We start from the raw sequence: 14,471 nt of genomic DNA on the forward strand, positions 1-14,471 counted from the left end.
TTTAATTTATCTCGGCAAACTTCCCAACAGCTGATTGAGCTCGGCGAAGTTTTTAACGAATGTCAGCAATATAGTTCGACGAACATTCAGCAAATACATCGATTTACCGTAAACCAGCAAGTATTGACGTTTCGTTTGCCGAAGTTATTGAAAATTCTGCCGAAAACTTGTAGAACATTTCGCTGAATTTGTCAGCTGTTGAGTTCTCGGCAATAAAATCTAAGTGTGTATGAAATGCTATGCATTTACCGCATTCCGTTAAAGCTGACACGTCATATTTAAGAGTGTATGTGTGAATTCTGTATCGACCACATCGCTGTCACGAACGTCATCCCCATACATTTTGCTTGAAGCCGTTTTTCTCTGGCTCTCTGGCTCGATGACGATTATACGTCAAAAGGCTGTCAATGCTTGCGAAACAGCCTAATAAGCTCCGTACATGCGAGATCAACTGTTGCTGCAAGTGGTGTGTAGAAATGCAAAAAGCGAAGAACGACTGTTTCGTTTTGAACGTTTTATGGATTTTGTGCAGGACATAAATGGTCACGTTCAAACACGTTTCAACACGTTTAGGAGAGCCCTATATTCAATATAGTTAGCAGCACACAAAAAAACCGTACAGTAACACATGCGGTACAATGAACGAAGCTTATGTTCATATTTTCAACACTAGCGTCATCATCATCGGCGGCGGCTTTAGGAAACAGTTGTCATGACATCGGTCTGGTATCGACACGCTTCGAGTCCAGAATACCTCCCCATTATTCCATTCCATTTCATTCCATGTGAACTCTCATATGTAATTGTCAAGATGTGCGTGATGACAAGAGCAAAAATATTTCCTTCCTTCTTTTTCGAACGCAAAAACCAAATATCAGCAACACCGCCAGCACGAATTCCTCGGCAGATTTGCCCGAACACAGTGGAAGTGGAATGAAGAAATTCGCTATTAGGTTACTCAAAACTAAGATCATGAGATCATTGAAGAGAAAATACACATGGTAACACGTGCCAGGGCAATTTCTGGAAGCATCTATCAACAGTCATCAAAAGGGGAGGGAAGGCCATTTTTTGTATGAGATAATTTACTAAACATTTATCGCATATATGACAAACTGATGTAAGTTTTTTATAACATGCCGTTTACTGCAAAAAATCATCACGCACCCTGCATATTGTAATTAAAATCAACTAAGTATCAGCAGTACGATGGTATAGCCAAACTATTAGATCTGATTTATTCCAAGCTTTCTTTAATAAAAAAAATGGCATACATTTGAGGACAAACACAACCAGTGAAATAGACAAACGTTTAAAACACAAAATTAACAGTAACAACGAAAAAGATTAGTTTGTTGTGTTATCGAGCTCTATGAGCTCACGTCAACTTCACGCTCCACACTGGTTAGATTACTGCTATACATTTCAAGCCAAAGTGATTTCATCATAACCTCACCACAAGGGGTTTCTGCGGGCTGTTGAATAGGGGAAGGATGTATGCTACCGTCACCAATATCACATTTGCCTTCACCAGTAAAGTTCAGTTTTTTCACACAGTTCTTGTTATCGGAGTGCAGTCTTTGATTGCAATTCCCATAACAGAATATAACGTGACCAGGACGAGCTTCACAAATGATGTATCAGAGTAGAACACAGGAAAAAACTGTTGATGAAACATATGTTACGTCATAGGAAAAAATATGCTTACGCGGACGTGAAGGAGGTGCGGATGTTTGTTCGAGTATCCGAAGTTCCACTTCAACCGCTTGTATCTCATTATATCCCTTCTGAAGTTGCTTCATAATTTTTTTGATAAATCCAACATAATCTGCAAACAAGAGCACATTAGTATAAACTAAACCGTATAGCTATGGTATGAATATCTTCATACACCAATGTTGTTAAAGTTACCTCGAGGGAATTCTTTAGGACTGACCAGCGCTCGGAAGAAATCCTGAGCCACATGCGCTTGTATATCACCATCTTGAAGCCAGTCACGAAACCAGAAACGTATTTTTCGCGATTCTTGTGAATGTTGACCTGTATTTGCACTGACTAAAAACACGCGAAATTCTAAACTAAGCTGTGGTGGACTACGCTCTTGTTGACGATCTGTAAATGCAAAAAAAAAAACGATTGAAAAGAAGAAAGCATTAGCTTACCCGAAAGTTTTTCTTTGGAGATCGGTCTACCAGTGAAAACAGCTCCGCATTTTAAAAAGTAATTCCGATTGTTATTTTTTATTCGGTGATTATATTTTCGGTGCGTGGAATCAAATCAATAATATTAAGTTTGTGATTTCGTTATTGAGAAAAAATGTTTGTTTGAAAATTTCTAATATGAATAATTTTTTAGAGTCACACTATTAACAAACTAGACTTTTGAGATTAGATTTATAAAATTCAAATTGCCCTAATAAATTTTAATTTCCAATTCCATACACATCAATACCACAGGAAAACAGATATTTTAACTTGTAACATGCAATTTACTAATCAGCATATTGTTGTTACTTTAAGTAAATAGTATTCATTGAAAACCATCTCAAAGTTACAATTACCATACTCACCCGTACTAGTATCTTTGTTAATGATGATACCTCGATGATCACCACCTGCTACATGAGTTCGTTCACCAATTTGCTGCACTAGTTTACGCTCAATAAGCAAGACGGTAGAACTATTCGTTTTTCCTTGCGGAGTCATCACTACTTGTTCATCCTCAGGAAGGAGCAGTGGATTACTGACATCGAACCGATTTGTAGAAATACTTTTAGCTCCATTTTGTAACAATTCATCGTTGTTGTTTTGGTATATATGTCCTGTGCTGGATCCATTTAACATAGGTGATTTGTGCGGTTTGGGTGGAAGAGGAGGTGGCATGTTTTTTGCTGGTCCTAGCGATTCCATCACTGAGTAGTAAGGATCTGGAAAATGTTTTATCTATATATCTGCAATAAAAGAAGCAAAAAAGGGGGTAATATTAAAAATGTATTTCATGATAGTTTTGAAATAGGTAATGGCTTTTTGTCACGAAAAGTTTGTTTGACAGCGATGTTTGTTCACGTCCTAGGTTCACATCGTAGGATAGCACACAACAATTTTTTGTTTCAAGTCTGGAAATTGGAATGTATATATTATATAGGGGGACAAGGGGCAAGATGAGCACCTTAAGCTACTGAATACATTTTTACTACATAGAGTAAGAATAATACTCAAGAGTTGCTACATTGGAAACTAAAGAAAAGGGTTATTTAAATATTTATTAATAATTTCCTAAGCCACTAAAAAGTATGAGGCTGGTCGCGGTACGGGGTAGATTGGGCATACCTATGGGGCATAATGGGCATGTTCATATTTTTCGATTTCAAGCAAACATTAAACAATGTATCAATGTAACGTACAATCGTAGGTACCGAAACAAAGTTTTCCTTTCCTGTTTCACTATTTACACTCCGAAACAGCATAATTTTTTAGCCTTTTTCAAATTGAAAATTATCTATGAATTTGCCCGCATATAAAAATAAGGTTTTGGTCCATAAAACACTACTGTGCGGATGAAGAAATAATAAAACATGACAAAATTTAAATTTAGGTAACTTTGTTTTAATGATTGTCAACAAACGAATCTGTTCGACGCAGCCTTAAATGTCGGCTTAACGTTTGCCGTGGAATGCCGTGTGCAATAGCCGCTCGGTTCACTGACATTCGATGAGAAATAACCGCGTCTATAGCAGTGGCCAATGATGACTGTGACCATTTTTTGCGCCCCGACAACCGTTTGTAATTCCGAACCATTTTACTATTAACTGCTGCCAGCACGATGTTTACTTTTTTGACAGCACTTTCTGGTTTATAGGTTATGTATTCGTGCATAGGTATGGCAATTTTGCCCCTACCAGCAGTTCCCGTTCTGCCCCATGAGAAACACTTATGAGAAAGAGCTGTTTTTAGATGATGTTTCATTTGAAAACACTGCATTATTTATTGAAACTGTTTGAATATCAATAACGATTACCGAAAATAAACTTTCGAGCCCAAAACGACACATACGCATGCAAAAACCCTTATTTTTCGCGCTTGTGAGCTCTAATATTATACGCAAGACGTGCATGAATGATACAATTGTTTATTGTGTAAAGGCAAATTTGTTTTTTCCAGTTATTTTGAATAAAATTACATCTTCAGATTAATGTTAATGATTCAAATTTATAACAGTTCCAAAATTACTGCCAGAAAGCTAGAAACAACATATGCCCATTCTGCCCCGTATGGCCATCTTGCCCCTTGTTCCCCTACACTTTTTTACGCGGGTTGTGTTTAAGCGTTTTTTATACGCGGGTTTTTACGCGATTTTTACAATAACGCGGATTATTTTCACGCGATTTTTTTAAATAACGCGGATTATTTTTAAGCGATTTGGAAGATTGTTTTTTACGCAGTATCAAATAAGTTAAGTATAAGTAAATATAATAAAGTAAAAAATCAATACATAGGTGATTCATGACAATAAGATTTTCTGTTTCATCAATCTAAATAATGCATATTTTTAATATTTTTGCTGTTCTTATCAAATAATAGGCAATTTCAGTTGGTTCAGGAAGAAGGAACAAAAATACATTAATAAATATATAACGATACAAGTCAGGGTCGTTGCGATTAACTTCCGATAAAGGATGGAAAGCTTAAAAATATGGGAAAATCATTAAAGAAAGTTATAAAAGTTAAAAGGCGTAAAACTGGGGTCTTTTTTACGCCTTTTAACTTCCAACATACATTCCAATTTTCAAAAAAAAAAAAAAAATTAAAAAAAAAAAAAAAAATTAAAAAAAAAAAAAAAAAAAAAAAAAAAAAATTATTCGTCTTGTTACTGAACAATAAATCTAATATATTATCATTGGATCACAAATCAATTCATTTTCAAACCTTTCCCATCTCCGTGAAATCATTTCACCGTTCAAAAAGGTCGTGAAACAATTCCTTGCGAAACGTCGCTTTTATATATATATATATATATATATATATATATATATATATATATATATATATATATATATATATATATATATATATATATATATATATATATATATATATATATATATATATATATATATATATATATATATATATATATATATATATATATATATATATATATATATATATATATATATATATATATATATATATATATATATATATATATATATATATATATATATATATACTTGGCAGAGCTGTATGCCACCACGGGTCGGTAATTGGCGATCACCGAAGGCCACGGAAGTGCTCACTGCTAGCAAGCAGTCCCGGACCATCAGCGGGAGCTAGCCTAGGTCGTGGCGAGATTCAGGCACTGGGCCGCTGAATTCTCGCAAAAGCCACACTGGCCGGAAGCAGCTCCGACGGAGCGAGTAGTGCCGCTCCCACCACCCAAATGCACTATACCGCCCATTGGGACTGATGCCAGTAATGTTCCCAATTACGGCAACTGGTCGCATCACTATAGGATACGAGTCGGATTTCGTTTTCGTACCATGATTTTGGGCTGGCACCTGCGCCGAGCTCCCTTAGTAATGTCGTGTGATAACGGCTTGAAACGGCGAGATTACAACCGGTGCAGGGGTCTCCGTCCCGTAAAACCTGGCAGGCCTTCCAGTACGTTCCGAGTCCATTGCCTGGTGGGAACCAGGCAGGAGTAGGATCAGATGTCTTTTCCTGACTTGCGCCGGTCGGGGGTGTCATAGTTGCCCATAAGGCGCTATGGCAGCCGCCCCTAGCCATGGCCTCACTGCTCCGGCATAGACTACCTTGGGACCATTTAGGCGACTACTCTATTATGGATAAGGATAGCGGCTGGTAGGGGGACCCAATAAACAAGAATGCAGAAAAACAAAACTCTGGAGATGGGGGCAGATGGGTTGGAAAACCCATTTGCGCGAGGTGGCATCCAGCGGTCTCCGCCTAGAAAAGTGGAGACGGATGCAGTGAAGGTCGCCTGCGAAGACGGTAAAGGCAGTACGCCTACCGGATCTACGCAAGACATCGCGGTGGCTGGTCCACAGCTATTAAAGGCGGTCGGAAGACAGCGGGACACGCTACCGAGGGTAGTGGCCCTGTCTGAGCAGCTCGATGCTATAATCGAGTTTGCGAAAAGTCGCAGCAATACAACGAAGTACTTGAAGCAGGCCCTCTACATGCTTCGGTCCTCCGTCGATGCTGCGAAAAAGGAGCACGCCGAGCTCGAAATGAAAGCTGCGGCTGCGGAGAAAGAGGAGACGAAGGTGACCGAGCTGGCGACGAAGTCGGTCCAAACGGACGCTAGCACGTTTGCGGCGGTTTGCGCGGCAGGGCCAGCTGCCAAACGAACGCGACAGTCCCCGGGAGAGACGGCCCCCGGGGGCACCAAGAAGCGTTTAATCGCAAACAGCCCTCAGACCGGTGTAGGAGCGGCGCAAGCAACGCCCACGGTGGCAGCCAAGGAGCAGAAGGCTCCCGGTAACCCGTGGGTAACGGTTCCGGGAAGGAGTAGGAACCAAAAAGTGGTGGCCAAAAAACCGCACCCGGTTACAAATCCTGCGACGAAGAAAGTTAAAAATAAGGGCGACGCACTCATCCTTAAGACAGAAGAGTCAAAGTACTCGGAAGTCCTTAAGGCAATGAGAGGCGATGCGAAGCTCAAAGATCTGGGGGCAGATGTGCGTAGCATCCGCCGATCCCGCAAGGGAGAAATGATCGTTGAGCTCCGCAAAGAAGCCAGAAACAAGGGCCCAGCCTATCGGGCATTGGCCCAAGAGGCGCTTGGAGATAGAGTGCAGGTTCGGGCACTCACGTCGCAGGTAACCCTACAACTTAAATACCTGGACGAAGTCACCGAGGCAGGCGAAGTCGTGGATGCCCTCAAGGAGCAGTGCGAAGTGGTTGTGGCACCAGAGGCAGTTCGACTGCGCAAAGGCCCAGTAGGAACCCAGACCGCCACTGTCAGGCTTTCGTCAGTAGACGCAAACCAGGCGCTAAAGGTAGCGAGGCTCAAAGTGGGCTGGTCAATGTGCCCACTCAGCATCTACCAGCCGCCGGAGGTCTGCTTTCGATGCTTCGAGCAAGGACACAAGTCCTTTAGCTGCAAGGGGCCTGACAGGAGCTCCCTATGCAGGCGGTGTGGTGCTGCAGGCCACAAAAGCAAAGACTGCGGAGAGCCCCCGAAGTGCTTGGCGTGCGCCGGGAAGCGTGACGCAAAGCACATAATGGGAGGCCCGAGGTGCACGGCCGGTAAGCCGACTAGCAAGCCACGGGCGTGAGAGTGACACAGCTAAATTTGAACCACTGCTTCGCGGCTCAGCAACTGCTATACCAAGCAGTCACTGAGTCGTTGTCGGACATCGCCATAATCTCGGACCCCTACCGAATTCCTTCCGGAAACGGTAACTGGATTTCGGACGGGTCCGGTATGGCGGCAATATGGACGACGAGCAGGTTCCCGGTTCAAGAGATAGTGTCAACTTCAAACGAAGGATACGCGGTTGCCAAGGTGAACGGAGTGTACTACTGCAGCTGCTATGCTCCGCCTCGTTGGTCTACCGAGCAGTTCGCAAGGATGATCGACCGAGCCACCGGGGAGCTGATCGGTCTATCACCGTTGGTAGTGGCGGGCGACTTCAACGCATGGGCAACTGAGTGGGGAAGTCGACGCACAAACCAGAGAGGCCGGATCTTGTTGGAGGCTTTGGCGAAGCTCAACATAGATCTGGCCAACGTCGGCTTGAAGAGCACCTTCAGTAGAAACGGCGCGGAGTCGATCATCGATGTGACATTCTGTAGTCCAGGATTGATCACGAACTGGAGGGTAGACGATGGCTACACTCATAGCGACCATCTGGCGGTCTGTTATAGCGTAGACTGTAAAACGAGACCGCATGTGGCGAGTAGAATTAACACTCCAGCTCCTCGCGGGTGGAGGACATCACACTTCAACGAAGAGGTATTTGCGGAAGCAATTAGACTAGAACACGAGGCAAGCAGAATTCGTAACCCGAGCGCTGATCAACTTGTTGCCATACTTTCGCGGGCGTGCGACGCCACTATGCCTAGGAACCGCCAGCCTAGGCATGGAAGGCCACCAGTCTACTGGTGGACCGACGCGATAGCGGACCTCCGCAGAGCGTGTCTTCAAGCGAGAAGAAGGATTCAACGTGCGCGAACCGACGAAGAAAGGGAAGATCGTCGAGGGGAATTCAGTTCCGCAAGAGCGGCGCTTAAGAGAGCAATAAAAGCTAGTAAACGTGCGTGCTTCGAAAGACTGTGCGCTAGTGCCAACACTAACCCGTGGGGTAACGCCTATAGGATGGTGATGGCCAAGACTAAGGGTGCGATGGCGCCCGCAGAAAAATCACCAGCGATGCTTGAGCGGATCATAGAGGGACTCTTTCCACGCCACGAGCCAAATCCTTGGCCTCCGGCTGGCGAGTCACTTCACCGACGTTCCAGTATCTCAAACTCAGACCAGAGGTGGTTGGCCAACCTGCCGAACACCCAATATATGAGTGACGGCGTTAGCCGTGCCGAGGCAGAGGAGGCGGAAACGGTTACGAATGAGGAACTCATCGCGATCGCCAACTCCCTGAAGGTGAGCAAGGCACCGGGATTGGATGGGATTCCGAATCTGGCTGTGAAGAAGGCCATCAAAGAGGCCCCCAGACTATTTCGGGAAGTCATGCAGAAGTGCCTGGATGACTGTACATTCCCAGAGAGATGGAAGCGACAGAAGCTGGTCTTATTGCCGAAGACAGGGAAACCACCTGGTGACCCGTCGGCATACAGACCGATATGTCTGCTCGATACGGCGGGTAAGGTGCTCGAGAAGGTTATTCTCAATAGACTGGTTAGGTACACCGAATGTGCAAACGGTCTGTCGAGTAACCAGTTCGGCTTCCGAAAAGGCAAGTCTACGGTGGATGCTATTCTGTCCGTCACCAAAACAGCAGAGGTAGCACTCCAGCGTAAAAGATGGGGCATTCGCTATTGCGCAATCGTCACGTTGGACGTGAAAAATGCGTTCAATAGTGTTAGCTGGGATTCCATAGCCCACTCGCTTCGGAAACTAGACATTCCGGTGTCTTTGTACAGGATTCTGGAAAATTATTTCCAGAATCGTGTGCTAGTTTACAGCACAGACGAGGGTCAAAAATGTGTCCCAATTACCGCAGGGGTTCCACAAGGTTCCATCCTGGGCCCGGTACTGTGGAATATCATGTACGATGAAGTGCTGAAACAAAAGCTCCCCCAAGGGGTTGTGATCGTTGGATTTGCGGACGACATCACACTTGAGGTCTACGGCGAGTCGATCGAGGAGGTTGAGTTGACGGCTTCGCACTCTATAAGCGTCGTCGAGGACTGGATGCGCTCCAAAAAACTGGAGCTGGCGCATCATAAGACGGAGATTTCAGTTGTCAATAACCGCAAGTCGAAGCAACAGGCGTTGATCAGTGTCGGGAATTGCACCATCGCCTCTAAGCGCTCCCTGAAGCTGCTGGGGGTGATGATCGATGACAAGCTCGCCTTCGGGAGCCATGTCGAATATGCCTGCAAGAGGGCTTCAATGGCTATTGCAGCATTATCTCGCATGATGTCCAATAGCTCAGCAGTGTACGGCAGCAAGCGGAAACTTCTAGCTAGCGTGACTTCGTCCATACTGAGATACGGCGGGCCAGTGTGGTCCAAAGCACTAGGTACTAGTAAACATCGGAGTAAGTTGGAAAGTACCTACAGGCTCATGTGCCTGAGGGTTGCGAGCGCGTATCGAACTGTGTCATACGACGCAATCTGCGTCCTGTCCGGCATGTTGCCTATCAGCATAGCCATTAAGGAGGACGTAGAATGCTTCGATCAACGTGACACAAGGGGCATACGAGGTACCAGAAGATCATTCTCGATGATCAGATGGCAGCAGGAGTGGTCCAATTCCGCGAAGGGTAGATGGACGCATCGACTTATTCCGGATGTATCCGGATGGGTCGGGAGGCGCCATGGAGAAGTGAACTTCCATCTGACACAGATTCTGTCAGGCCATGGTTGCTTTAGGCAGTATCTACACAGATTCGGGCATGCGGGGTCCCCCATGTGTCCCGAGTGCGCGGATGCGGAAGAGACTGCTGAGCATGTCTTCTTCGTGTGCCATCGTTTTGTGCATGCGCGGAGCGACATGATGGTAGTGAGCGGGCCAGACACCACTCCGGACAACCTAGTTCGGAGGATGTGTAAAGACCCAAACATTTGGAGGGCGGTTTGTACAGCCGCCTCTCAAATAGTTTTAGAATTGCAAAACAGGCGACAGGTTGACCACCGACACGCCAGTGTTAGCTAACGGCCAGTCTCCAGGTTAGTTAGCTAAGTTAGCAAAAAGACCTAAAGAACCAAGAGGGTGCACAGAGCACAAAAGCCGCTCCCCGAAGCAATACCTAGCGGTGGTCCCGGGGAGTATTATGGGCTGGAGACTGAAGGGGTTTTAGTGGGTCCGGTCACTGATTCAAACCAACCCCACACTCCCTGAGGTTGGTCACCTCAGGGGTTTGGATGCAAATTTCCCCTTCACCTGAAACAAAAAAAAAAAAAAAAAAATATATATATATATATATATATATATATATATATATATATATATATATATATATATATATATATATATATATATATATATATAATATATATATATATATATATATATATATATATATATATATATATATATATATATATATATATATATATATATATATATATATATATATATATATATATATATATATATATATATATTTATATATATATATATATATATATTGACAAAAAATCATTTTCCATGTTTTGGAAATATATATATATATATATATATATATATATATATTTTCACGCGATTTTTTTAAATAACGCGGATTATTTTTAAGCGATTTGGAAGATTGTTTTTTACGCAGTATCAAATAAGTTAAGTATAAGTAAATATAATAAAGTAAAAAATCAATACATAGGTGATTCATGACAATAAGATTTTCTGTTTCATCAATCTAAATAATGCATATTTTTAATATTTTTGCTGTTCTTATCAAATAATAGGCAATTTCAGTTGGTTCAGGAAGAAGGAACAAAAATACATTAATAAATATATAACGATACAAGTCAGGGTCGTTGCGATTAACTTCCGATTAAGGATGGAAAGCTTAAAAATATGGGAAAATCATTAAAGAAAGTTATAAAAGTTAAAAGGCGTAAAACTGGGGTCTTTTTTACGCCTTTTAACTTCCAACATACATTCCAATTTTCAAAAATTAAAAAAAAAATTATACGTCTTGTTACTGAACAATAAATCTAATATATTATCATTGGATCACAAATCAATTCATTTTCAAACCTTTCCCATCTCCGTGAAATCATTTCACCGTTCAAAAAGGTCGTGAAACAATTCCTTGCGAAACGTCGCTTTTATATATATATATATATATATATATATATATATATATATATATATATATATATATATATATATATATATATATATATATTGACAAAAAATCATTTTCCATGTTTTGGAAAAACAGCATATCTCAGAGACCGTAGGAGCTACAGACAATATTTATCAAATTAGTTATCAATTTTACAATCGAATGGCATCATCAGATTTTGTTAACAGTGTTGCCAACATTGGTTGGCAAATGGCTGGACACGTGTAACTTGAGACCCCAATGTGGCCATTCACCTCTGTCCAGCAATTCCTATCCCAACCTCCACGTGGTGCCGACCGGAATACGAGTAACCTTACCGGAGATCGGGTTGCACTGTAATAACTTTTTTCTTCATTTATCAGCTTAGCGACGAACTGCTGTATGTGTTTTCCTTTAGTTTTCAAGAGCATCTAACCTCAATAGTCGGCACCTATCAGAATACGAAGGCAAGCTGTCAGTTTTTTTTCTAAAGTAACATTCATAGTGCTAAACGAATAAACCGTTTCTACCATATACTGTATATAGGGTAGGGAACATATTCTAAGCAGCTTTGGGAACCGCCTGTGTGTTGAGGCGAAATAATCGAAATGTGTTGAGTGAAATTCAAACAGAAGTATATCAATCTGTTCTCTAACTTTTTCTCTGTCAGAACTTATTTTTGTAAAACTAACTTAGCAAACTTTAACAATAATCAATTGAAGTTACCAATCGAGGGACACTATTCCAATCACCCCGAACCTATTTTAAGCAGTTTCCATCTGCTTTGCAGGCGTTTTTTTCAGCACCCGAAGTGGCTCCTGAATGGCTGCAATATAGATGATTTGTTTCGAATGATGATTGTTCACAGATTTCTTTGTGATTAACGGTATTTCTTATATTCGTAAGACAGCTAGACAATCAAAGTTTTCGTTTCCATGATTGAAATTGTCGATATTGATCAAAATTCAGGAGTTTAAGGCCTGCTTCCTTCGACTGATTAAAATTGGCGCCACTGCCTTTCCTTACCCTACACTGGTGGAAATATTTATAACGCCACCATAATTTTTGGCTTTTAATTTCTGCACAGTGTAATTGCCAATTTCAATGGTTTATTATCTTACTCACAGTATACAGTATACTCAACCTGATAATAGACACATTTTGAGCTATTACATGGAATACTAGTTTTGTGTAATAAATAAGAGATGGAAATAATTATAACGCCGTCATGTTAGTTTCTTAGTTCATTCAACATTATTCAAAATAACTGTTAACCAGTTAACTGAAGGTTGTAGGATATTGCTTGAGGCAATCTTATTAAGAAATAATGCAATTTTCCAGATTTTTAAGGACCATGCCTCAAGACACGGTTTTGACGTGAAACGAGCGGAGTAAAATCGATATTTGAAATGAAGAAGGGTTTTCTATTCCCAAGGTTGCTCGTAGACTTGATAGGAGTAGGAATGTCGTATAAAATTATGTCTGGCTTGGTGCTCAATACGCTACAAGAAAACGTATCACCGGACGGCCATACCTCACTGTTAGAGACAAACGACACAGGGCTAGTAGCGAGTCACTTTTTAGTGACTTTGTCACTATTTTAAGCCTAGTCACTAAAAAGTCACTATTTACGCTAAAAAGTCACTAAAGTCACTATTTTACGACAACATGGTCACTAAAGTCACTTTTTTAGCTTTAAATGTATAAATCAACAATTGTTGTATTGCAACACACTTTAGAAAGCTTGCTTCTCATTTACAGAATATTTGGACAGTTCGGTTTGTAAGGCATTTTTGTTAATTTTTCCATCATAGAAGTTTCATGCCAGACAATGTTTTCAAATTTCTCATCGAAGTGAACAGTGCAGAATAGTTACGAACGAATTGTCTAAGAACTGCGAAGGAATGTAAAGGTTTATTCTACAAGCTACTCGCGTCTTAAACCAGTGTTGTGCGTGAAATTCCGTTTGTAGTTTGATTTGCGTTTCTCAAATCAACTGTTCCTCCTGGATGAAGTGGATTCAAAAATTTCAAGCTTATATTGTCGTGTTGAGGTCTCATTTCGTAGGATTTTGCTTTCAATCATCCAAACCTACCGGTGTTTACCAGATACCATTTCGAAATTCCATAATGATAACCCGTTCTACGCATATTTGTCCCATGCTCCAGATCAAACAAACGAGTGTTTAGTGGGACGAATTTGATTAGAAAATGTCAAGTGGGTGAAATATGCGTGGAAAATCATTGATGGGACAAACAGGCTTAGTATTGTTTTTGCAGATTTTCGGAACGAACAATGCTATTTTTAATATATTTAAAAAAAAAAACCTCCCTTAGTTAGCTTAACCAACTTCAAACGCTTTTCGAAGCTGTCACAGGCGGCACGGATTCCCAGATTTTCTGGATAACCGCTTTACAAGTTGGAGATTTTGTAAAAAAAAAGTTTATTGAGTTGAGATCAGGTGAACTTAACGGCAATTTATTTCTATTCAAAAAGTCCCTCGAATTGTCCCTATACCAACCTATACCAAGTTCGCAGTATGCGCTGATCTGCACCGTCTTGCTAGAACATATAGTAATTAGCTCTGAAGAGTTTTCCAAGACACGGGGTAACGTTTTTTTCCAAAACTCCCGTTCTATAATAAACAGCATTAAATTCGGCGTCTTTGTAAATGAAAATCAGAGGAAGTTTACTCGCTTGCAAATTGCTCTCGAGACCATCACTAAAGCTGTACTCTGCAATCGAGGAACACTCCTTTAGAACTCTGAAATGTTGTCTCTTGCTGCTGCCCACATTCGATTGTTTTGTGTAACCAGTCACACTCCAGGTCAAATAGTTTCTAAAAACAAATCATTGCACATCCTATGTTCTAAAGACATAAATTTCAGATAAAATTCAATTCATTTATGGTTCAACAATAAATTTCAAAACCTTATTGTATATTTTTGGTCACTATTTGGCCACTATTTAGTCTCTATTTGGTCACTATTTTAATGAA

The 14,471-nt window shown here is 41.3% G+C and overlaps 1 protein-coding gene across 16 annotated transcripts in view; it reads right to left on the minus strand.

Moving 5' to 3' along the window:
* The window catches only part of LOC129725766 (uncharacterized), a 98,047-nt gene that overhangs the window by 56,049 nt on the left and 27,527 nt on the right, over positions 1-14,471 (minus strand). For 9 of the 16 annotated variants that reach the window (XM_055681991.1, XM_055682026.1, XM_055682001.1 and 6 more), the window contains 4 exons: positions 2,570-2,950; positions 1,912-2,112; positions 1,709-1,828; positions 1,457-1,624 (listed from right to left, as the gene is read on the minus strand). In XM_055681991.1, the coding sequence (XP_055537966.1) occupies positions 1,457-1,624; positions 1,709-1,828; positions 1,912-2,112; positions 2,570-2,909 (829 nt within the window). In that variant the 5' untranslated portion in view covers positions 2,910-2,950. The remainder of the gene's footprint in view (positions 1-1,456; positions 1,625-1,708; positions 1,829-1,911; positions 2,113-2,569; positions 2,951-14,471) is intronic. The other 7 variants (XM_055681954.1, XM_055681945.1, XM_055681963.1 and 4 more) reach the window with 2 other exon arrangements.

The sequence above is a fragment of the Wyeomyia smithii genome, chromosome 1 (genome assembly GCF_029784165.1).
Source record: "Wyeomyia smithii strain HCP4-BCI-WySm-NY-G18 chromosome 1, ASM2978416v1, whole genome shotgun sequence".
Classification (NCBI taxonomy): Eukaryota; Metazoa; Arthropoda; class Insecta; order Diptera; family Culicidae; genus Wyeomyia; species Wyeomyia smithii.